Source organism: Cornus florida, unplaced genomic scaffold, assembly GCF_030987335.1.
Source record: "Cornus florida cultivar Cherokee Brave unplaced genomic scaffold, ASM3098733v1 CherokeeBrave_3.0.0_Hap2_Chr06, whole genome shotgun sequence".
Taxonomy (NCBI): domain Eukaryota; kingdom Viridiplantae; phylum Streptophyta; class Magnoliopsida; order Cornales; family Cornaceae; genus Cornus; species Cornus florida.
This window is the reverse complement of record NW_026775576.1, coordinates 92,777,621-92,799,638: the sequence shown is the minus strand read 5'-3', so window position 1 is coordinate 92,799,638 and position 22,018 is coordinate 92,777,621. Positions and strand designations below refer to the sequence as shown.

At 36.9% G+C, this 22,018-nt stretch overlaps 2 protein-coding genes across 3 annotated transcripts in view; one reads left to right on the top strand and one right to left on the bottom strand.

Moving 5' to 3' along the window:
- Positions 1-1,328: 1,328 nt before the first annotated feature.
- On the top strand, positions 1,329-3,691 carry LOC132314602 (growth-regulating factor 4-like). The gene is made up of 4 exons (XM_059813443.1): positions 1,329-1,629; positions 1,831-2,031; positions 2,315-2,636; positions 2,997-3,691. Exons 1-4 carry the CDS (start codon positions 1,329-1,331, stop codon positions 3,430-3,432), a joined length of 1,260 nt encoding a protein of 419 aa, XP_059669426.1. The 3' UTR covers positions 3,433-3,691.
- A 193-nt stretch (positions 3,692-3,884) lies between these two features.
- LOC132312929 (1,4-alpha-glucan-branching enzyme 2-2, chloroplastic/amyloplastic) overlaps positions 3,885-22,018 on the bottom strand; it is a 67,040-nt gene continuing 48,906 nt past the window's right edge. For both annotated transcript variants that reach the window (XM_059811496.1, XM_059811497.1), the window contains exons 12-22: positions 18,425-18,554; positions 18,215-18,325; positions 15,905-16,033; positions 10,475-10,578; positions 8,979-9,123; positions 8,152-8,299; positions 7,912-8,012; positions 7,298-7,375; positions 6,335-6,490; positions 4,496-4,570; positions 3,885-4,389 (exon numbers count right to left, since the gene is read on the bottom strand). In XM_059811496.1, the coding sequence (XP_059667479.1) occupies positions 4,285-4,389; positions 4,496-4,570; positions 6,335-6,490; positions 7,298-7,375; positions 7,912-8,012; positions 8,152-8,299; positions 8,979-9,123; positions 10,475-10,578; positions 15,905-16,033; positions 18,215-18,325; positions 18,425-18,554 (1,282 nt within the window). In that variant the 3' untranslated portion in view covers positions 3,885-4,284. The remainder of the gene's footprint in view (positions 4,390-4,495; positions 4,571-6,334; positions 6,491-7,297; positions 7,376-7,911; positions 8,013-8,151; positions 8,300-8,978; positions 9,124-10,474; positions 10,579-15,904; positions 16,034-18,214; positions 18,326-18,424; positions 18,555-22,018) is intronic.

Genomic DNA, 22,018 nt, shown 5'->3' with positions numbered 1-22,018 from the left:
CGCCGCACGGATGATTCAAATGGTTTCTTTGTGAAGGCTATCGTAACAATTGAGGTATCATCTTTTGCCTAACACAGATGTGACCTTCTAGGTTTATCTATAACGTGATGGGCTCAGAATGTATATCGGTTGCAGGCACTTGAGCATTGTAAAAGTCACTTCGCCCAGTACGTTTGTCTCTTGATAGGATCGATGTAGGTGTCTTTGTCCATTGCTAATCACCTGCTATGTCCGACCCTTACTTCTACAATATACTAGGCTCGGCAAAGTCTCGTTAGAGTGAACATGGCCATAAAGATTGCTTACTTGGCTAGGAGGGGGATCTAGTCATATCTCTTCTACCATTTTGCTGACATGAGCCTTACTCTTCATGACATCACGTTTAGGTGGACCAAATACACCTAATCTGTGTGCAAATAGTCTTTTCCATCTTATCACATGAAAACTAGGCTCCATTGAATGTTTATCTTGAACTAATCACTCTTAAACTTACAAATGATGATGTAATTCAAAATTAGTTCATTTAAAGTTGGACTTTGCCAATTCATTAAGTAAATGAGCTGTGATCAATTTCGATTTTTTAATTTGTAGGATAAACAATTGACAATCAAACTTGGGTAAGAGTTATAAGTTTTAAAATCATTTTCCAACTAATCTGTTGCAACAACTAATCTGTTGCAGGGTGGCGACTACTGTAGGAAGCGAATTGAATTTATACCTAACCGAAAGTGTGAAAGTGTCCTAACATGAGAATGAGCAAACTTCTTCGAGTAAAATACTTCGAAGTAAGAAAGCCTGTTCTTGGCTGGGGTAGAGCTTTACGCGCGCGCGGTCACACACTGTCAGTGTCTTCTGGCCTTAATGGGGTAAAAGATGAGGGCAGATAATAACGGAAGGGTATTAGGCTACCCGTAAGTAACTCAACTTGGTAAAGTCGCAACTGCTGCCTTTCTCCGTTGTACCCTTTCCGAAGCATTGAGAGACAGACACTCTGCAGGTTACTTTTACCTCTCTCGAGATTTTAAAATTTACTTTATTTTAGAGTCTTTTTTTACTCTCACATGTCTTGTCTTGACTTGTCTTTTCTAGAGTACCCTAGCCTGCTTCCTCCTGCAGCCTTCTCCATCAATTCTCAATTCAATTACCCCCCCCTCTCTCTCTCTCTCTCTCTCTCTCTATCTGCAATAAGATAAAAAGAGTCCACAGGAGAGTATCTGCAAAAGCTAGCTTCTACAGACTCTCTTTACTTTACATACCCAACGCACTAATAACAAAACTCCAAAAGCAACCAAAACAACTGCTACAAAAGTGTCTCTCTCTCTCTCTACATGGACTTCCATCTGAAGCAATGGAAAAACCAGCAGCAGCAGCAGCAGCATGAGTCAGAAGACCAACCTTGTGCAAAGTTACCAACAAGACTTCCTCTGTTTGACACCCATCAATTGCTGCAGCAACAACAACAACAACAACAACAAGCATCTGAGCCTGAGTCTGATTCACCACCTGCTCTCTCCCTGCCCCTTCCATTCTTTGTACCTCAACTCACTACCAAACTCACCAACATGTCAGCATTCACACCTGCTGAACATTCAACAACAACCACTTCTGCTACCAGATCATTTCCCACCAGTAAGATCTCTCTCTCTCTCTCTCTTTCCCTCTTTCTTCTTCTTCACAATCTGTCACACACACACCACACAAAGTTTCATTTTCCTGCTTTGGAAAGTTAAGTAACATTTGTGGCTTGGTTGGTTGGTTGCTTCTAAGTCACATGCATACATACTACTAATCAACTATTGTGTACTTTATTTTTATTTTTGTGTGAGGAAGGGATGGGAAGTTACTTCAGCTGGGGGCAGTGGCAGGAGCTTGAACTGCAGGGAATGATATTCAGGCATATGTTAGCTGGTGCTTCTATTCCTCCTGAACTACTCCACCTACTCCACAACTCCCTCCTTAATTCTACTACTACTACTACTACCCCTCCTCCATATTATCTCCACTACCCTCCTCGCCATTATCAGCCTTCTTGTAAGTTCTCTCATCACTACTCTCATCAGTTCTCTCAACAATTCCATTAAGATTAGTATGACCAGTATCATATATTTTTATTGAAATATATACGTTGTGTTTACCTTTGTTTGTCTCTATAGATTCTGTTTTTGATGGATTAAATCTGATTGATATAACTTATAAGAGAGATGATCTGATCCAAATGATACTCCATTTTCTTCTAGCGTGTAATCAAATCATGCTTTGTTTTTATATATTATTTTTTTCTCTTCAAATGTGACAGTGTGTGTGTGTGTATCAGTGTTGCAATCAGGGTATTGGGGGAGAGGTGCTATGGATCCGGAGCCAGGTCGGTGCCGGAGGACAGATGGGAAGAAGTGGAGATGCTCAAGGGATGTGGTGGCTGGACACAAGTACTGCGAGCGCCACATGCACCGTGGCCGCAACCGTTCAAGAAAGCCTGTGGAAATCCCCACACCCACCACCGCTGCTAATGGTGGTGGTGGTGGTAGTGGTGGACTACTCAAAAACAACACTCTCATTCCTGCAGCTATGACTGGTGGCACACATCTTGCTCTTTCTGGGCCTTCCCCTTCCATTGATCTCCTTCACCTCAATCAAAGGTATATACTCTCCTTCTCACTCTCTTCCATTTCCTTTTGCATGATTATTTGTGCTGCCTAACAAGTGAAGAAAATCTTTGATCAAGATGATCCAAACCATCAAAAGGCTTATTTTTTGGCCTCCCCCTTTGTGGGCCAGGGCATAACTCCCTTAAAATAACGAAGTCTTACTGGTAGGACCCCATTTTAGATCTGGTCTCTGTTTTGAATCTGGGGAGAAGCCTTTGATTCTGCATTAACAAACCCCAGCCACTTCTTTTGTGTCCAATAATCAAAGGGCCCTTTCTTTATGTTCAACTGCACTTTCTATTTTTATGTTCTTTAACATTGCCTTGCCCTTTGTTTATCATGCTCTTACAGACCCTCAGAGCCAAAAACTGAAAACAAGTACCCATTTGAACTTAAGCATGAGATGTCCGGGGATGCCAATTCTGGAAACCAAGTCCTCCGTCATTTCTTCGATGATTGGCCAAGATCGCTTAAGGAACCTGCTGAAAGCAATGCCAGCACGGTGACTTCTTCTGCCACCAGCCTCTCCATTTCAACTGCAAGTCCTCAATCCGATTTCTCTCTAAAACTTTCCACCGGTAACAGAGATGAACCAGGTCCTGAGGACAGGAATGCAGAACAAGAGCGGCCTCAGTTCAACTGGTCCGCCGGATGGGATGCAAACCGGGTTGCTCCAATGGGAGGACCACTTGGGGAAGCATTGAGATCATCAAATTCATCACCAACAAGCGTTCTACATCAATTGCAGCGAAACTCCACATCTGAGACCAGCTACATCACCACCTGATTTGATTATTAGAAGCAAATGGGTCTTGCTTTAGTTTTCTTATTTATTTCCCCTTTTCACGGTTGCGTGTTTGTTGTAACCCATCTGTTTTATAAACTGCATGTGTTTTTGTTGTCTGATGATTAGTTTAACTGATAATAATTCACAAGATCAATCTCGCTTTTTCTTTTTTTTTCCCCCCCTTTCTTTCGTGTTATTTTTATGGAACTGTATTTCAAAACACATGCTTAGAAGCAAATGGTTCTGCTTTAGTTTTCTTGTTTATTTCCCTTTTCACGGTTGCGTGTTTGTTGTAACCCATCTGTTTTATAAACTGCATAGTGTTTATGTTGTCTGATGATTACTTTAACTGATAATAATTCACAAGATCAGTCTCGCTGTTTCCCTCCCCCCCCACCCCCTTCCCCCCTTTTCTCTCGTGGTATTTTTATGGAACTGTTTTTCAAAACACATGCCTGTCAAATGTGTAATCTTTTATTTATTAATCGAGAGAAATCCTATGCATTCATCAAATGCATCATCAACTACTACGGATTCAAAAACATTAGGATGTACAGTGTGCTATACATGGGTATGTCTCACCAAGAAGCAGTCATATCTTCAACCTAAGAATTCAATATATAGAAACATTTACAAAATGCTTTATGCTGATAAATTTAGGTACATGCCCAAAGATAGATTGGTCTCATTGCTGGGCTTGCAGGTATGCTCCTACCCATTTTTGTCTCTCTGATCCTAGCCGTTTTGCCTATTGGATGCTGGGGCTGCTGATATGATGGGAAATCTGAAATTGCAGCAAGAGAATACTAAAGATGTTCTAGCTCTGTGAGAAATCTTTGTCATGATCTGAGTTCATGCCTCAACCGGTTTCAATTTATCGTCTGCCAGAGCATAGACCACTACGGTTCTAGAAGGTGCATATACCATGAACGAACTAGGTCGGTTATCATGCCCATCCTGCACAATCAAAAATGATGATGAGAAACTTTTGCTTCAAAATATCTATTAGACAAACATTGAATATTGACAGAGTCGAAAATTAAGAATCTGAGTGAATTCTTACAAATGTGAAGTACTCTGCACTGTGATCAATTCTATTGAAGCCTCCAAATAGCTTCTCATCTGAATCCAAGACAACCTGAAAAGAGGAAACACAACATGCATTTTACCAGGATGTTAGATTAGCAATGGATAAAATACCAATACAACATAAATCATACAGTTTAGATAGAGCAATATAAGAAAAGGAAGAACAATGCTTAATGCCATTTCAACAAGTTTCCTTCCACCATTTTTTATAATCCTCATGGGTACCAAGGCATCTTGTCAGCTAAGGCCCGACGACAACGCACTGGTGGGGATGATTTAATGGGGTTGAGTAAAATGATAACACAATTTGAATATCCGTAAAAAGAAGTGCCACTTGAAATGTGATACAATTTTAAGTGACAACGACTTCACATACCACCGAACGTGAAAATTTAAAATATCAAAACTTTCTAAATTTACAGTTACCACATAAAACTTCAGCACATAAAAATTTAGGCCATGAAAATTTTCAATACTTAATTTTCAGTTTTATCAAACAAGACTTAAAAACTAAAACAGAGTATATGGAATGTAAACCAAATGAATACTTTTAAAATAATTACTTTCGATACTTACAATTAATAATACAAAAAAATGAGGAGATGGATGATTAGCAGGATTAGAGTCGGATGGACAAAATGAAGTCAGACTAGTGGTGTCCTATGTGATAAAAAAAGCTATCAAAAAAACTAAAAATTAAATTTTATAAGTCAGTCATTCATTAGGCCAACTATCTTATACACGAGCGAGTGTTGGCATTAAAAAATAAATAAGAATCATGTAACCGAAACATGAAATGTTGAGAGTATCTAAAAGAGATAAGTTTATTAATCAAAGATTGGAGTCGGCCACTTAAAATCTCCTTTTCTGCTCTATTCTATTATATGTCATGTATTGTATGGACATATAGACCGTAGGCCCGTCGATGCACCAGTAAAAAAAGGAAGAATAGTGTGCATAGAAGGTAAGAGGAACCGAGGCCAATCAAAACTAACTTGGGATGAAGTAATTAAAAATGGCTTTTAAGAAATTAAATATAAGAGGAGAATAGAGCAGAAAAAAAGAATTCAAGTGGCCGACCCCATTCTTTTGGGATTAAAGGCAAGGATGATGATAATGATGAAATAAAGCCATAGGACCAAAAGGTCCAAAATCATTGTCTTCGGTAAGAAACATGAAATCTATAATTTATTATTGATTAAAAAGCACATTTGACATTTTGTTAGTAGCATGCAATAAAGAGTAAGGGGCATAACAAAGCAGGTGTTCCTTTTCCAGTAATTTTGAAATCAATCATAAATATAGAATAAAAAAGTTGCCCAGCAGACAAAGCTATAATTTATGAATTAATTAATGTTGCACAGCAATTTCTTCTAAGAAAGGAGAAAAGGGTGAATTTTAGAATACTGATTTCTCCCAACATAAATCCACAGAAAGGTTTGAGTAATTTTGCTCCAATTACATTTAAGTTTTCGGATTGAGATAAAACTACCAGATCATGTTCCTATCTTATTTGCCACTAATAGATGCTAGAGATTTCTACTTAAAGAGATCTTCAGTCTGACATAATTTCCAGTTAGTTCCACAAACTAAACAGTCAGAACAATGGATCAGATATTAATTCTGAGAATGTATCTTTAAATCCCTGAAATCTGTAAGTTAGCAAACTGAGTTCAAGAAAAAATAAACCACATCAAGGAAGATAACTAATAGGCAAATGCCTAGAGAGATTAGAAATGTAAATGTCATGTAGGGGGGGATTACACAAACCAACTTTGAACATCTGAAAATAGAAGGCAAAAGGTAATCATACCTTATATTTTCCTGCCTTTAAGCAGCCTACACGGTAGTCTGAATAACTCTTAGTCCAATGGAAATTAAAGACGAAGACCAGGTTCCCTCTTTCAAAGATGATCATTCTATCACCTTCATCCTTCCTTGAAATATATTGGTGTTCTGATGTCATGAACTATACAAACAGATTATCAATTTATTGTTTTTAATTAGTAAAATCCAAAAATACAACTGCGATGAGTTGAATTCATTAGCAGGTACAACAGAGATAAGATAAGAATGAACATACAATTCCAGTCCTAAAATCCATTACAAGTAATGTTAGGCCAATAGCTAATCTTAGTAGAATTGTTAGTTAGGAACTATATATCCACATTTATAAATATAATACATGTACCAGCGGAGAAAGGTCATTAAGAAAGTCCCACAATATAAGTGCCAGACACCTAGCTTTCTATGAAATTATTCTGCCCAGCCAGAAGACATAATCGTGTACGTTTGAGGCAAGATATTCAACATGACGGAGGAGCAACCTGAAGTGGTGACATTTATTCACCTTTGATAAACCCCATATACATGAGAGGATATAGGACAACTAAGAGACCAACTCCTAATGCTTCATTTCATCTCTTGAAAGAATAAGAGGAAAAAAGAGAATAACAAAAGAAAGTTAGCCACCCTTTTTATATGGGCATAGGCAAGAAACGAAAATGCAGAAGATAAGTCACTTTCTTTTTTATGGCTAACTTGTTCATGAGAAGAGCCTACATTTGCATAGGAAGACTAACCATCAACCCATAAGTTATTCCCTTGATATATAAAGGAGAATTGGTGAGAAACAGTTAATGGAAAATTTCATAACTAACCATTATAAGCTTCTAAAATATCCCAAAACTTAGAAAATTTTATATGCACCCACAAAAATATGGAGATTCATTGAATAAATAAAGCACTAATTTATGGTATTTGGCAGAACACATACACCGTATGTTTCTTCAACATGCTGCATTGCCCGATCAAATTCTTGCAGTCCATGATACCTTAAATATTCTGCATCACCCTGAGTATACAAAACCAAAGTTTTCAGAAACCAAGTTGAGGTTACATAGAAGCCATCCAAAAGGTTAGTTACAGTAAACAAAAGGTTTTATTTTATTTTATTTCATTTTTATCATGGCTGTAGAGCTCTAATAATACAGCAAACATAATTCAGGCAATCAAGAAAAGAAGAAAGTAAACGATTACCTTGTAAAGGAATTCCTTATAGGAAGCAACCTAATTTGTTTCTAAACAAGATATAAACCTTGCTTCTCACTAAAACTTTATAAATATTACCTAGTGATTTTATTTATCAAAAATATTCAGGGAATCTAAAACACTTGTAAGCCCATTTCATTTTCTCTCTATGCCCACAAAGACTGAATTGCTTTATGTTATTTTCTTGACTAAACGGGAAAATTCTTTAAGCCCCTATAATTCCAGATTATGGTTGCTCAACAAAACCATAAACAAAATGAAAGTGAACCCACATGAGGATCTCCTTTCCTTCATAAAATGTAAAACTAGCTCGTGATATAACTCAATGAGGAAACTTACTAGATCAAATCTACGCCGGCATTTATCGAAACTGTTATTATTCCCAGGGACAAATTTGCCATTAGGAAGATATTGATCAGCCCTTGGAAAATCTATCCACTCTGATAAAAAGAATTGTAAAGATTTAGTAACCAAACAAAGATACCATACAACAAAGCCAAAAACAGTTGAATTCATTATGAAAAATGATAGCTACATCCCAAACTAAGAATTGTAATAAACAAAATGACCTATCCTTACCAGGATGCCCAAATTCATTTCCCATGAAATTTAAGTATCCTTCTCCACCTAATCCCATAGTAATAAGCCTGATCATTTTGTGCAATGCTATTCCGCGATCTATCAGGGGAGTTGATGGTCTATCCACAGCCATGAAGTCGTACATATCCTGAAAAGCACAAGAAATACAGCACACACATTTTCTTTATTGATAACACGTCTTGGAAATTATGATAATATCTATATGATAATATGAAGAATAGTGATTTTATATTTCTTTTGATCTTAATTCCAGTTATGAAAAAAAAGTATAAATATTTTGAAAGATTGAAAAAAATTAAAGTTTCAATAATTAAACATGAAAGGTCATGCTATTTCTGAATATAACCCAATTATTTTATCCACATCAGTGTAACATAAAACAAATGAATGACCGGGAAAATACAACTCAACTAAATTAACTCATAAGCAATGATTGAATACTTAGTGTCACCATAAAAAAGTAAAAAATAAAAATCAATGCTTTAATTCCACAGCATGCTGCAGAAGATTGCAAATTTTCATTAATGTTAGTGTTGAGGATTGATTAATCAACTTTCTCCAAGCAAACGCTACCTATGAAAATGTCAAGGCCATAAACATGACAGAGGCAGATGGAATGCATAATAGGAATATCTTTTCCTCCTAGTCATCATATTCAATTTCAGGTCTAACAACAAAACCCTAATTACTTTAATTCCACTCTTGCAATAGTATCAATTGTTTTTGATAGCATACTTCAATAGTTTATACTGTTGTTTGCCCTTCATAATGAGTGGAAAATACATAGCACTAAGAACATATTTAACCTTGTCCATCAACCAGAATGCAATGGTTTTGTCACCGACTAGAGCTTGGTCGTGACTTTCAGCATAAGAGACACATTTTTCCGACCACCTTCTGTTGGTGAGAGTGTGAACAATATTACCCATTTCCCAATCTTCATCCCTTTTCCTGTACCAAAATACCAAGAAGAAACAAAAAGCAGATATAAATTTGCAAGTTAAACACATCACAGCAGTATTAAAGATACAAATCAATGCTATCTTAGCTTGAAAGAAACAATTAAAAAATCAATCTTCTGCAAGTGTGACATGATTTCTTCAACTCAGATTGCAGTTATCAAATTGCACGGGTTAGGAAAACCTATATGCTGGATCCCATGTCATAGTCATAAAATTCAAGATGATGGATTTGGAAGTACATGTTGACTTGTCTCTTTCAGTTATATTTCATAAATTATAGTTAGCTATAAACTTGGCATTCTCCACAATCTTTGTCGAAGAATTCCCACGTAAAACAAGCAGAAAGGTATGACACAGGACAATCCCTCAGAATAAGGTTTATGGCTGCTTTTACTGGATAATAGTGGGGTATTGTAGGACTTTGAGTTTGAACTAATGTTTAATGGATGTAGAAGAGAGAATCTAATATGCATGTGCTGAAATTGAAAGAAATGGAGATGTAAGACGGGGATTTGAGATGCCTCAGCTCATCTAAATATCAAATAGTCCCACTACACTTGTAGGGTCTTGTGAAACAGGAGAGGCTATAAATTCTTCTTTAGGTCATAGGCTTCAATCGCAAAGTTACAACCCTACAACTCTACAAGTAGAGCCTAGCAAAGGAGGTTCCTTATAAGCTGTATAACTGATAGCTAAAGGAGAAGATGGTAATCAACATGATTCCAAAACAGGCAAGGTCTAGAATTCAAATCTACGTGTCACCCTCATAAATATAATTCATAAACGTTGAATCGGATTCTAGCCACAGGTAAGAGAGCATGTTAGAGAGTGATACTCTCACTCTACAGAAGTACTAGCACTCCACCTTTTTTAAAAAAACAAAGGTGTTACGACAAACGCAGCGAACCCAAGAAACATACCACACAAAGAACACAAGGATTTAACGTGGTTGGTAAAGCCTACGTCCATGGTGAAAATCCAGCGAAAGATTTCACTATACGAAAATCTGGAGATTACAAGTTTTAGCCTCCAAACCCTAGCTCTCGTTCTCTTTTCTGCGATTTTCAGTAACCAAATTTGGGCCACAACATCACAAAGGAAATGGCACAACCATTCCTCAAAAGTGGAATATACTATTTTGGGCAATTGTGAAGTAAGACGGTTCTTTTGAGAGGCAATTGCGTCATTTTCATTTTTTGTTAAGAAAAAGAAAAAGATCAAGTGGAGTACTAGAGCATACTTTTTTAGTTTGTGAATATCATTTCCCTATCTAAAAATTAATAAAAGTATCTTCTTTAAAGGCAGTCAAGTAATTGTTTGATGTTTCGAAAGCAACATACTTGAGAAGCTCAATCCATTTGTCAGCAATGGCCATATGCAGCCGATAGTCAAATCCAACGCCACCATCTTGAACAGGAATACAGAATGCTGGCATTCCACTAACCTGAAAACCAATAAAACTGCATAATAAATGAAATAAACGAAACGCACAACCGGCGCCATGTTAATTATGCTTTATTTTAGTCTGTTGCTGCATGCAATCCTTTTCAATTATCATCCTCACAATCAAATAATTAACGAAGTCACAAAACAGTGGGTTGGAATGTACAAACTCATGATGGGAGAGTTTTGACAAAATAAGGATACAGCAAAACAAAAAAATTCATTAAAAGAAAAGGAAAAAAAAAATGAGTTATTATTATTATTTTTTTTTCTGAACAACTGAGTTATTTTTCTTGGACATTGAATTTGAACTGAATTAGACAAGACATATTCTTGTTATGCATCAACTCCTCTAAGAAAAAACAGTCCAAGTATTTGAAGCCCTAGTTAAGGTTTTCCTAGCAATTATACCTTGATAAAATAAAAATAAAAATAAAAATAATGAATTATAACATAAAAAGGTGTACTAGGATTTGAGACACACCAACACGTGAGAGAGATTAGAACTTTTATTTTTCGAACACAAGTGAGTTTTTTCATAGAATGATGCCCTATAATGTTTTCAGATTGAATTCAAAAGCAAGGAGTTCCACTGGATACTTGACCATATCAACCACAACATCTATAAGTAAAAAAAAAAAAAAAAAACTAGGAGATTGGGCACGAAGAGTAAAGGAATCAAAGCACCACTTGAAGAGCGGAATTGTGAGAGTACCAAATTTGTTGACTGGCAACTGTAAAATTTGAGCAAAATGCCTAGAGTGTGTGTGGCAAAGGTTTGGGTAAGAGTCGGTAACCTAGGTTTGTAAATCTTTTTTCATAGTGGATTTGATATACATCGACTAGGTTCTGTTATTTTTCCCTCTTGGAATTTTACACATAAATCTTTGTATCATTGATTTAGATTTGTGGTTTGGATTGACCCAAGTGGATAGTAGATACTGATGCATTGGCAATGATTAATAAATAAATTAAAAAACAATCAAATTGTGCATTACACCGATTCACCCCTTCTAGGCCTAATTGAGACAAAGCATACTCTGACGTATCATAGCTTGGCCAATAGTCCACTTTCTCACTCACGTTATCCTGTTGACCAACTTCGCCAATTCTAAGGTATTAATAACCTCAATAGGAGAATCTCCTGGTGTGCATCCCAACATACTATCTTTTTTTTTTTTTTTTTGATAAGTAATAATATATTAGAAAAACGTTCAAAAGGGGAACGCGTCCCTAATACAAGAAAAAAGGTCTAAGGACCAATGGAATCCAAGAGATCAAAGAAATCATCAATTGAGGAACATGCACTTCCTCTTACATAAAAGAATAAAGAACGAAGAATATGAATTTTTAAAGTAGTTAAAGACGATTCTTTTCCTTCAAAGGATCTGTTATTCCTCTCATGCCACAAGCACCACCAGACACAATGTGGAACAATCTTCCAATAAACCCGAGCTTGTTCTTTGACAGGACACCTTTTCCAAGCGTTAATCAATTGAGCGGAGTGCTTAGGCATTACCCAAAAAATGCCAAACAAACTAAAAATAAAACTCCAACAATCAAACGCCACAGGACAATGCAAAAGAGTGTGGTCCACGGATTCACTATCAGCTTTACATAAACAACACCAATTAACAATAATGTTGCCTCTCTTTCTCAAATTGTCCAAAGTCAAAATCTTCCCCAATGTGGCAGTCCAAACAAAGAATGCAATTCGAAGAGGAGCTTTAGAGCGCCAGACAGACTTCCAAGGGAACTCAGGACCAACGAAATTGGACAAACAAAAGAACATAGAGCGAACACCAAATCGACCATGAGCTAAAGGAACCCACAGAATATCATCACACCCTCTGCCAATATCCTTATGACTATACAACATATCCAAAAAAACACAAGCTTCCTCCATTTCCCAATCCTGAAAGGGCCGCCTAAACCGCACATCCCACGTAACTCCATTGTTATCAAGTTGATAACAATCAATCACGTAAACATGCTTATTGGCTGCAATACTGTAAAGCCTAGGAAAGGAGTGAGACAACAACTGATCGCCGCACCAAAGGTCCTCCCAAAAACGAACATGTCTACCATCTCGAACTTTGAATCTAATATGAGTGGAGAAAACATCCCAACCCTTCCGAATGAATTTCCACACACCAATGCCTCCCGTAATAGTGATTGGAAGAGATGACCAGCCCCCACTCTCCTCACCAAAACGACAAGAGACAACTCTTCTCCACTGACGATGGCGTTCCCCTCCAAATCTCCATAACCACTTTCCCAAGAGAGCACAATTAAAAGGAACAATTTTTCGAATGCCAAGCCCACCTAATTTCAACGGTTAGCAAACTTGATCCCAATTAACAAGATGATATTTAAACTCCTCTCCCCTACCACCCCAGAGAAAATCCCTCTGAATTTTTTCAATCCTTTCAGCAACAGAGCATGGAATTTGAAACAAAGATAAAAAATAGGTAGGAAGGGATGAGAGAGTACTCTTAATAAGTGTGATTTTCCCCCCTTTAGAAAGATATTGCTTTTTCCATCCTGCTAATCTTTTCTCATATCTATTAATCACTGGATCCCAATTCCCAACTCGAGTAGAAGAAACTCCCAAAGGCAATCCTAAGTAAGTAAGAGGAAAAGAACCAACTCCATATCCTAAAATAGCAGCTAAGGAGGAAATATCTGGAACATCCCCCACTGGGACAAGCACACGTTTTTCGACATTAATCTTTCACCCAGAAACCACTTGGAAGCAAGCGAGAGTGCACCTCAGATATCTGAGTTGAGAAACTTCAGCATCACAAAATACCAGAGTATCATCAGCGAATAATAAATGGGAAATCTGCATCGGACGTTCAACATCTATGGCAACTCTGAACCCCCTGATGTAGCCCAAATCTTCCGCTTTCCTCATTAACCTGCTCAAACCTTCCATGACAATGAGAAAAAGAAAAGGCGATAAAGGATCTCCTTGTCGCAGACCACGCGAGCTAGCAAAAAAACCCGCAGGTGAACCATTCACGAGAACAGAAAACATAACTGACGAGATACAAGTTTCAATCCATTTTATCCACCTATCACCAAACCCCATCCACCGAAGCAGATACAAAACAAACTTCCAATTAACATGATCATAAGCTTTCTCAATATCAAGCTTACACAAAATGCCAGGAACCCCACTTCTTAATCTAGAATCAACATACTCCCCGGCAATAAGAACAGAATCCAAAATCTGCCTTCCGCCAACAAAAGCATTCTGTGATTCTGAAATGAGACCATCCAAAACATTACTCATCCTGGAAACAAGAACCTTGGTACTAAGCTTATATAAACATCCAATTAAGCTAATAGGCCGAAAGTCCGTAATATCAGAAGCACCGCCCTTCTTAGGAATAAAGAGCAATAAAAGATGCGTTTAGAGATTTCTCAAATGTGCCATGATAATAAAACTCCTGAAAAGTGCCCATCACCTCAATACGCACCACCTCCCAACTCTCCTTAAGAAAGCGCATAGGAACCCATCTGGCCTTGGAGCTTTGTCCCCGTTGCAACTGGAAAGTGCATTAAGCACTTCCTCCTCCGTGAATGGAATCTCAATTCTATCCCTATCCAATGCAGAAATAGAATTAAATGAGAGACCATCAAGAGTGGGTCTCCAATCCAAAGACTCGGTGTAAAGCCGCTGATAAAAAGAAGCGATTCCCCCACGCACATCGTTCTCCCTCCACAATTCTGAACCATTAACCCGGATACGCCCGATATGATTACATCATCTGTGGGCATTGGCAAGTCTATGAAAGAATTTTGTATTTCGATCCCCATCTTTTAACCACAAAGCCCGAGACTTCTGGCGCCACGAAATCTCCTCCATATTAGCAATCTCAGCAAAAACCGCTTGGCAAGAGGCTCTTTTAGAGCGTAAAGATTCTCCACTCTGTCCCACCTCGTCAAGACGATCAAGCTCAGCAATATCAGCAAGAACTCTATTCTTCTTCCATTCAAGATTCCCAAACACTTCTTTATTCCACCTTTTTATTCCCAACATACTATCTTTTACAAGAAATATAAAATGTACTTCCTTTGCGAAATTAAAAAACCTTTTTCAGATCTAGAAACCTCAATTCCAATGAAGTAACTTAAATTATCCAAGTCTTTAACTAAAATCCTCACTTTGAATTTTCAAACTGGACACTTATTCTGAATCACTCTCTATCACTACTATATTATCTACAAATATGCTTAAGCATTTTTTTATCACTAATACATATCTACATATATAATGAGGACTGAGATATTGCCTCTACCCTAATTTACAGATATACTACAATTTGAGTGATTACATCTACCCAAATTTTACCATAGTCTTGTGAAATCTGTCAAACCAAGCCCTTAAGAATTACTTCAAATTTTACCACTGCCTCTCGCTTTATATCAAAAACCATTTTACCAAAGAATGATATTTTACACTAGAAAATGAAATATATATATTAAACACAATGAAAATTTAGTAGTGTCGATGTATCCTTCTAGATTTGATATATCTGACGTCCAGGCACATATCCACACCCGACACACGTACCTTGATCCACATAGTGAAAAGCTCAACTAAAGTACAACTTAGCAATTGGTAAATATGTCTTTCGATAGTCTATGGTATATATCGTATTTTAAGTCAGGTATAGGTCTTATGTGTCTCTTAAAATGAAAGGCTAACAAAAAGTAAATAAATAAATTACATCCTAGTTCGTAGAATACCAATTTAAAATTTCATTTTCATTTTCATATTCCTCACCATGGAGGTTTCTTAAGTTCGTAGAATACCAATTTAAAATTTCATTTTCCTATAGATATAAATTACATCTTAGTTCTTTAATCAACTAGATATTTTAGCCTTCGCGCCACCTTTTTAACTGTTTTTGAAGTCTTTCCGTACAAACACCTGCCACCAGAACTCTGAGCATGTCAAAACTAGCAGTACTCACGTACCCTAAACGTTTGTGAGTAGAGGCATGTGACTTGGATACACAACTCACCGAATGTAAGCCAAGTATTCAGAACTTTTTTTATTAGAGGGATGTGCCACTTGGACACACCCCTACACCAAAATGCGAGCCAAGCTCCGCGCCCCCCCAACACACACACACACACACATAAGTTTTCTTCTACACAAAATGGGAAACAAAAAAATAACATGCTAAGAAGTGGAATATATGCAGGTCAGACATTCATTAAACCAAAATTATATATGAAGATTTTGTAAGCAAGTTATAAACATCAAAATGAAAGATGCTCATCATAACTACCAAATGGAATGGATTACATACATCTTCACCAATGGAAACAGCTTCAGGGAACAGCCCATGAATAAGATCATTAACCAGCATCAAATAAACCACAGCGTCTACATCAGTTGTAAGTCCAAAATATTCATTGTAGTTTCCAGTAAATGCTACCTAACATCAATCAAGTTAAGGAAAAGACAAGTAATCAGAAGTAGCACAGCTGATCATAAATATAGACACAAAATACAAGGGTTTTGAAAGTATATCAAGATAGCTAAAAACAGGGGTAGCAAAAACTAGCCTAATTGAAAGGTCCAGAAGCCTATAAAGACATCTACCAGCATTCCCATTGATGATATGTTCTATTCTTTCTGCTTTGTTTTACCATGATGTTTAAAACCTTGTGACTGCGGAATCGGTTACAGCTGTCATGAATATTTTTCGACTGTGCACACAGGGAACAAAATGCATCGATGCATAACTTCTTACAATATAATTCAATAAAAATGCATTTTTAGTGAATTTTAGTAATTTTGATTCCATTTTTTAAGACCATTTAACATAGGTAATGATTTATACATGAATTCTAAATCGCTGTCATTATTAAAAATGATTTTGATTACACTTTGATAGATTTAAACAAATTTTTTTTTTACAAGATTGAATAAAAGAAGTGTTCAAAAGGGGATCACATCCCTCAGAAAACACATCAGGCCTAATTGGGCCTCTAAACTCTCAAAGAGTCCAAACAATCAACTATCTCATCTATGGATTTACATATCTCCCTATAACCCAACAAAAAAGAGTGTTAATAATAGAGAACTTTAACTCCCCCGTAGGAGTATCCTTTCCTTTGAAGGATCTCCTATTTCTTTAAAGCAATAAACACCACCAGACGCAAAGAGGCGTAACCCTCCAAAAATCACCAACTTGGACCCCCACTATACAACCGCGTCAAGCCTCAATCAAGTTTCTCGAGGATCTGGGCATAACCCACTGAAAAGAGAAAATAAAAAGAGGTATATAATACAAGTTAAAAGTATAATAGAATTATTAGGTCTGAGTGGATAAAATTCCTTGAACTTTAAAATTTTGTCTGATTCCACATTTTCGTTTATATGTTTCAACTTCCTAGAAGAAATAGCTTAAAATATTATTCTTGCATTTTATTAAAAAAATCATAATAAGAGTGTTGCAGCAATGGATAGAGACCTCTAATTTTTGAATCTTACCGGGAATCGACTCTAGCCATCAGCAACTTTAGATTATACCTACCTAGCTGGCAACCATCCAGCAATCATTACACCTACCTAGCTGGCAACCACACACATTACTTTACAAAGTAAAACGGTGTTAGTGTTTTCTGGTTCGGCCGGCCATTTCTTCAAGAATTGGCCAGTTCGCCGCTGAACCGGCCGGTTCTGTTGTGAAATCAGGGTCACCCCAATGTATCAGGAGTACTAGTATCGGCACTCCCCATTTCCATTACGAACCAGCCGGTTCGGCGAACCATGATTCAAACCCAAAGAATGCAAAATTTCAGATTTGGTAATTAAAAATTCAAAATACAAAAATATTAAATTATAAAAACATGGAAATGTTTATTACGAGGAAAATGAAAACAATCAGAGATGAAAAAACAAAGAGAAAAAGAGAAGTTACAACTCTTTCCTGAGCCACGGCAGCAGGTTACAGACAAAAAGTTTTGACCAAAAGAAAAAGAACAAATTAAAGTTGCCACCCTTTCACATCGGCTTAGGTCGTAAAAAGGTTTAAGTGTTGTTGGTTGAGTCTTAGGATCGAATCTTACCCACCAAAGGAGAGAAAAAAAAAAAAAGGACAAAGTCAAAAAGAGAAAAAGAAAAAAGAAGAAAAAAAGAAAGAGAGAAAGAAAAAGAAGGAAAGAACAACCGGCCATCGGATATTCGCTAACATAAAATCATAGTCTGTCAACTTTTAAGATTACTTTTGATATTCAAAGTGGTTGATGCTGTTTACTTCAAACAACAGAAGATATGGATCTCAGGTTTTATAAATTTCTGCAGCAAAACTATAACAGATTTACTTAAAAGTCCGTTGATATCATACTCCACTCTTGTGCACCTTCATAAAGCGTAGGAACTAAGTATTATTTAGCAGAAGGAGAGAGCCAACACAAAAGTAATGACAAAAGCTACTCTCAAGTTGTTGATGGGAAGTCACAAGGGAAAAGATTTACTGAGTTTGAGCTTTAGACATTTCTGTGTTTCAGATGCCCATTTACAAAGAATTTTGATGAATAACTTCAAATATGGAACAATATTGTAGTACCCCAACAAGAAGAATAGGTATTCCAGAGCATTTTGATTGTACCTGCAATCCATGATGAGTGTACATCATTGAAGTCACACCATCAAATCTAAATCCATCAAACTTGTATTCATCCAGCCACCATCTTGCATTTGAAAGAAGATACCTTAGTACCTAAAGCAACACACAAAATTAATCCATAAATCGATAGGGAAAAAGAGAGAAAATTCATTGCAATGCAGGATTACTATAAGTTCTTAAGATATCACATACTTCCCAGTGTCCATAGTTGAAAAGGCGTGAATCCCACATCCAATGATAGCCCCGTGATCCAGAATGGAAGTAGTGACTATCAGTTCCATCAAACATGTTCAGCCCATCCAACGTATTATTTGAGGCATGGCTGAATTCATTAAGTATTTACCGTCAGATACAAAAAGATAAGAGAACTAATAAGTTAATTAATAGTATAATTATAAAAATAAAAATACTAATAATAATAATACCCAACAACAGAGCAGACATACGCAAGTCTGAATTTACAAATTTCTATGTGCAATATATTATTTCAGAACTCCCAATGTAGAATAGAGAATGTGATGATTTGGTATTTACTACCAAACATTTGATAACTCCCATTCTGAAAGTAATGACTAAAGATATCTGTCCAAATCCTTTCAACTTGATTGAATCTTAACCCCAAAAGATTAGACCCCCTAATCAATTTCATGTTTTTATGCTTAAACTTCTCCTTTGAAATTTTGCCCCATTATAAGGTCATGATTTATGTGTCCTAAATCATGACTAAACATTTGTGATATGGTTCCGGAGGATGAACCGGATATGAACAGTTTCAATAAGATTTCATTCCTGAACAAAAATCCATTTTTTTATTAATTTCATCTATTGCATGACCGGAACAGGGGAGGATACATGTTACACCATGATTTTGAATCAGGAGAGATTTCCAGAAATGGCAGATCTATTCAGTCTATCAATAACCTAACCGGATCTGGTGTATCACAAGGGATTTGCCTTCTCTGTTGATTCCTAGGAATTGGGTCTCTTAGAGAGTTAGACACTTGGACCAAACTAGTGTGGTGGGAACCCAGAATATGGCAAGTTATCGAAGCTTTATGATCTGATAGTGGAGCTCAAATGAGCAACTCTGCATTATGTGGAAAAAAATATAACATGCAAAGGCCATCACCAAGCTTCCTGACACAAATCAAGCCATTTCGCCCACACATGGGCCATGCAATCAAATGAAAATAAGGGAGGAAAATAGAGAGGGAAGATATGAAAAAGGAAGGGGGAGAAGAAAGAGAAAATAGAAAAGAAAGGAAAAAGAGAGGAGAAGGAAAAGGGGGAAAGGAAAAAAAAAAAAAAAGTGGAAAAGTTAGTGGTTTGGGAAGGGAATTTCATTTCCTTCAAGGTAAAAGACTAACCCTCCTACCTAAGTTCAGCTGTGTGCTAAAATTCACCAAGAATGGTGTTAATCACCCAAAGGTGTAGGAACTCAAAAATTGAGCATAGTTGTCAAACGATGTTAATAGATTGGACTTGTATTGCCTTGCTATGTAAAGAACTATGGGCTATGGATTGATAACTCTTGCGGTTAATGGTGGTGGTGGTGGTGATTATGCTTTATTCATGAATAAGTCTAGAATTATTGAGATAGGTTTTATGCGGGCTTTTTAAAGAATTTCACAATAGTATACACTATTTTTGGGTCATGGACTGCTCAAGATGGATAGACCTTGAGTGTTGAGCAATAGGCCGCTCGGCTCGAAACTCGATTGGTTGACCACCAAGCTGGATCAATCGGATCCTATCCGGAACTTCAAAGCTTGTTTGAAAGAATTTAAAACTTACACAATGACTTTGAATTCAGTGTTGAAAGTAAAATGAATGTTTTGGAAAAGCAAACCATTCTTGAAAAATAAACCTTTTACTTGGCTAATTAAGTTCTAAATTGTATTTGATATAGTAAAATGTTTGTTGGTAGTAAATTGTGATTTCAGTATTCGTATGAAATGATCATTTGTTGAAAAGATCACTGGTTGTCTCGTTTTTAATATCTTTTGCATACATGGCCGTGGGTTAAACATTTACATATCATGCCTTCATAGTCTCGGACATTTCATTACAATGTCATGGCCTAGGCTGACAACATATTCGACGTGTAGTGATGGTCTTGGACCATATCAATTTGTGATGTTTCCATTTTTTGCCATTTTTCATTTTCTGGAATTTTTGTCGTTGCAAGGTCATTTCCGTCTTTTGCTATTTTGTGTACTGGACACCGTGGGATGTGCCAGTTGTGTCTGAGAGTTGGTTGGGGCATTTCATTGAGTTCAGGACTCTTTCAAATGCAAGGATTGTCATGTTTGAATTTTTCTGTTTTTCGGGCCGGACGGTCCCGTGTGGGACCCGCTACCGGAATTGTCGTGCACGAGGGTTTTGGTTGGGTCCATTTGCATCACATTCATTTTTATTTAATGTGTTTTATGTGGTGGTGAATTAATATGTGTATATATATATGTGTATGTAGTGGAAATAAAAGTCAAAAAGAAAAGAAAAGATATTTCATAGTGGGACCCACATTTTTATTTTAGAAAAAGGCCAAGAGGCCAATGTTTGGCCTCACCTTTTTCTTTTTCTCTCTCTCTCCCTGCCGGTTTCACTCTCTCCCCCACACAATTTCTTTTTTCTTTTTCCTTCTCCAATAAGCTTCAAGTCTTGATTTCTCTCTCATCTTTGAGAGATTTTTGATGCCGTTTGCGGCAAATTGAAGACCACGGCGAGATCTGCGATTTGATCAAAGCAATTCCTTGTTTGGTGCACTTTAAGAATTTTGAAATCTAGGGCACAAAATTGGGGGTTTTTGCTTATTTTGAGGTAGGGGTTTCTAATTCCCAATTTCTTGTTCCTTTGTGAATTTTCCTTCAATATTAGTTGTCAAACATGCCTAATTTGAGTTGATTGCCTTGAAAATGATATTATTGTTGTAAATGAAATCTATGATTATGTGTATTAATTAAATTGTGTGAGAAGAATGCCTAAATGTTAATTTCCATGCCATGGTGTTTGTTATCTTGCTAGAAATTGCTATGTGGAAGCATGTTAAATTGTGTAGTAGAAATTATTTTATCTTCATAGTAATGTCAAAATATGTGACATGCGTTCATATGGGCATGGAAAAGGGCAAAATGATTTGAAGTGAATGAAAAAGGAATTTTGGGTCAAAGTTTTGATTAAAGTGATTTTATGAAAAACCCGGTTGCCGCGGAGTCACCAAAGGGCCGTGGTGTTAATCTAACCTAGAGGGAACTAGGGGAATCACCTTAGCGTCGTTGAGCTATCTGGGCCTCAAATAACGCCGCGGAGGTACCAAAGGTCAGGGACAGTAGCCAATCCTTCTCTCGGGTCACTGCAGAGTCACCAATGGACGTGTTATATTAACAGTTTGTGAAGTGATGGATGATTTTGAAAATGGGGAGCGACATAGCACGGCATTGCATTTCATAGTACAATATTGTTCATTTGGACTTTGATATTGATGTTGTATTTCCCTTGGTAAAGCATGATCCCATTTTCTACATCTCTTTTCTTTTTTTGGGTTCACGGGGTCACAAGAGGTGTGTCTTAGGTACCACCTATTGAGCGATTTGATCACCCCATTACATTTAACATTTTCCAGGGCTAGGAAAAGTAGTAGTAGACATCGACCCTTCACAAGCATAAGGAGGACTAGAAATCTATTTTTGTCACCTTTTGTGTATTTGCCATTCTTTTGTGAAGTTTCAAACCATAGTAAAGTGTGTTCATTTTGCAAACCATGGCCATGTATTGTAACTAAGATAC

What these genes read in the sequence shown, in the direction of transcription:
- LOC132314602 (XM_059813443.1), top strand. Translation starts at nt 1,329, where the DNA reads ATGGACTTCCATCTGAAGCAATGGAAAAACCAGCAGCAGCAGCAGCAG. An exon ending in TACCAGATCATTTCCCACCA is followed by an intron (nt 1,630 to 1,830) that starts GTAAGATCTCTC and finishes TGTGTGAGGAAG; the next exon opens with GGATGGGAAGTTACTTCAGC. An exon ending in TCGCCATTATCAGCCTTCTT is followed by an intron (nt 2,032 to 2,314) that starts GTAAGTTCTCTC and finishes TGTGTGTATCAG; the next exon opens with TGTTGCAATCAGGGTATTGG.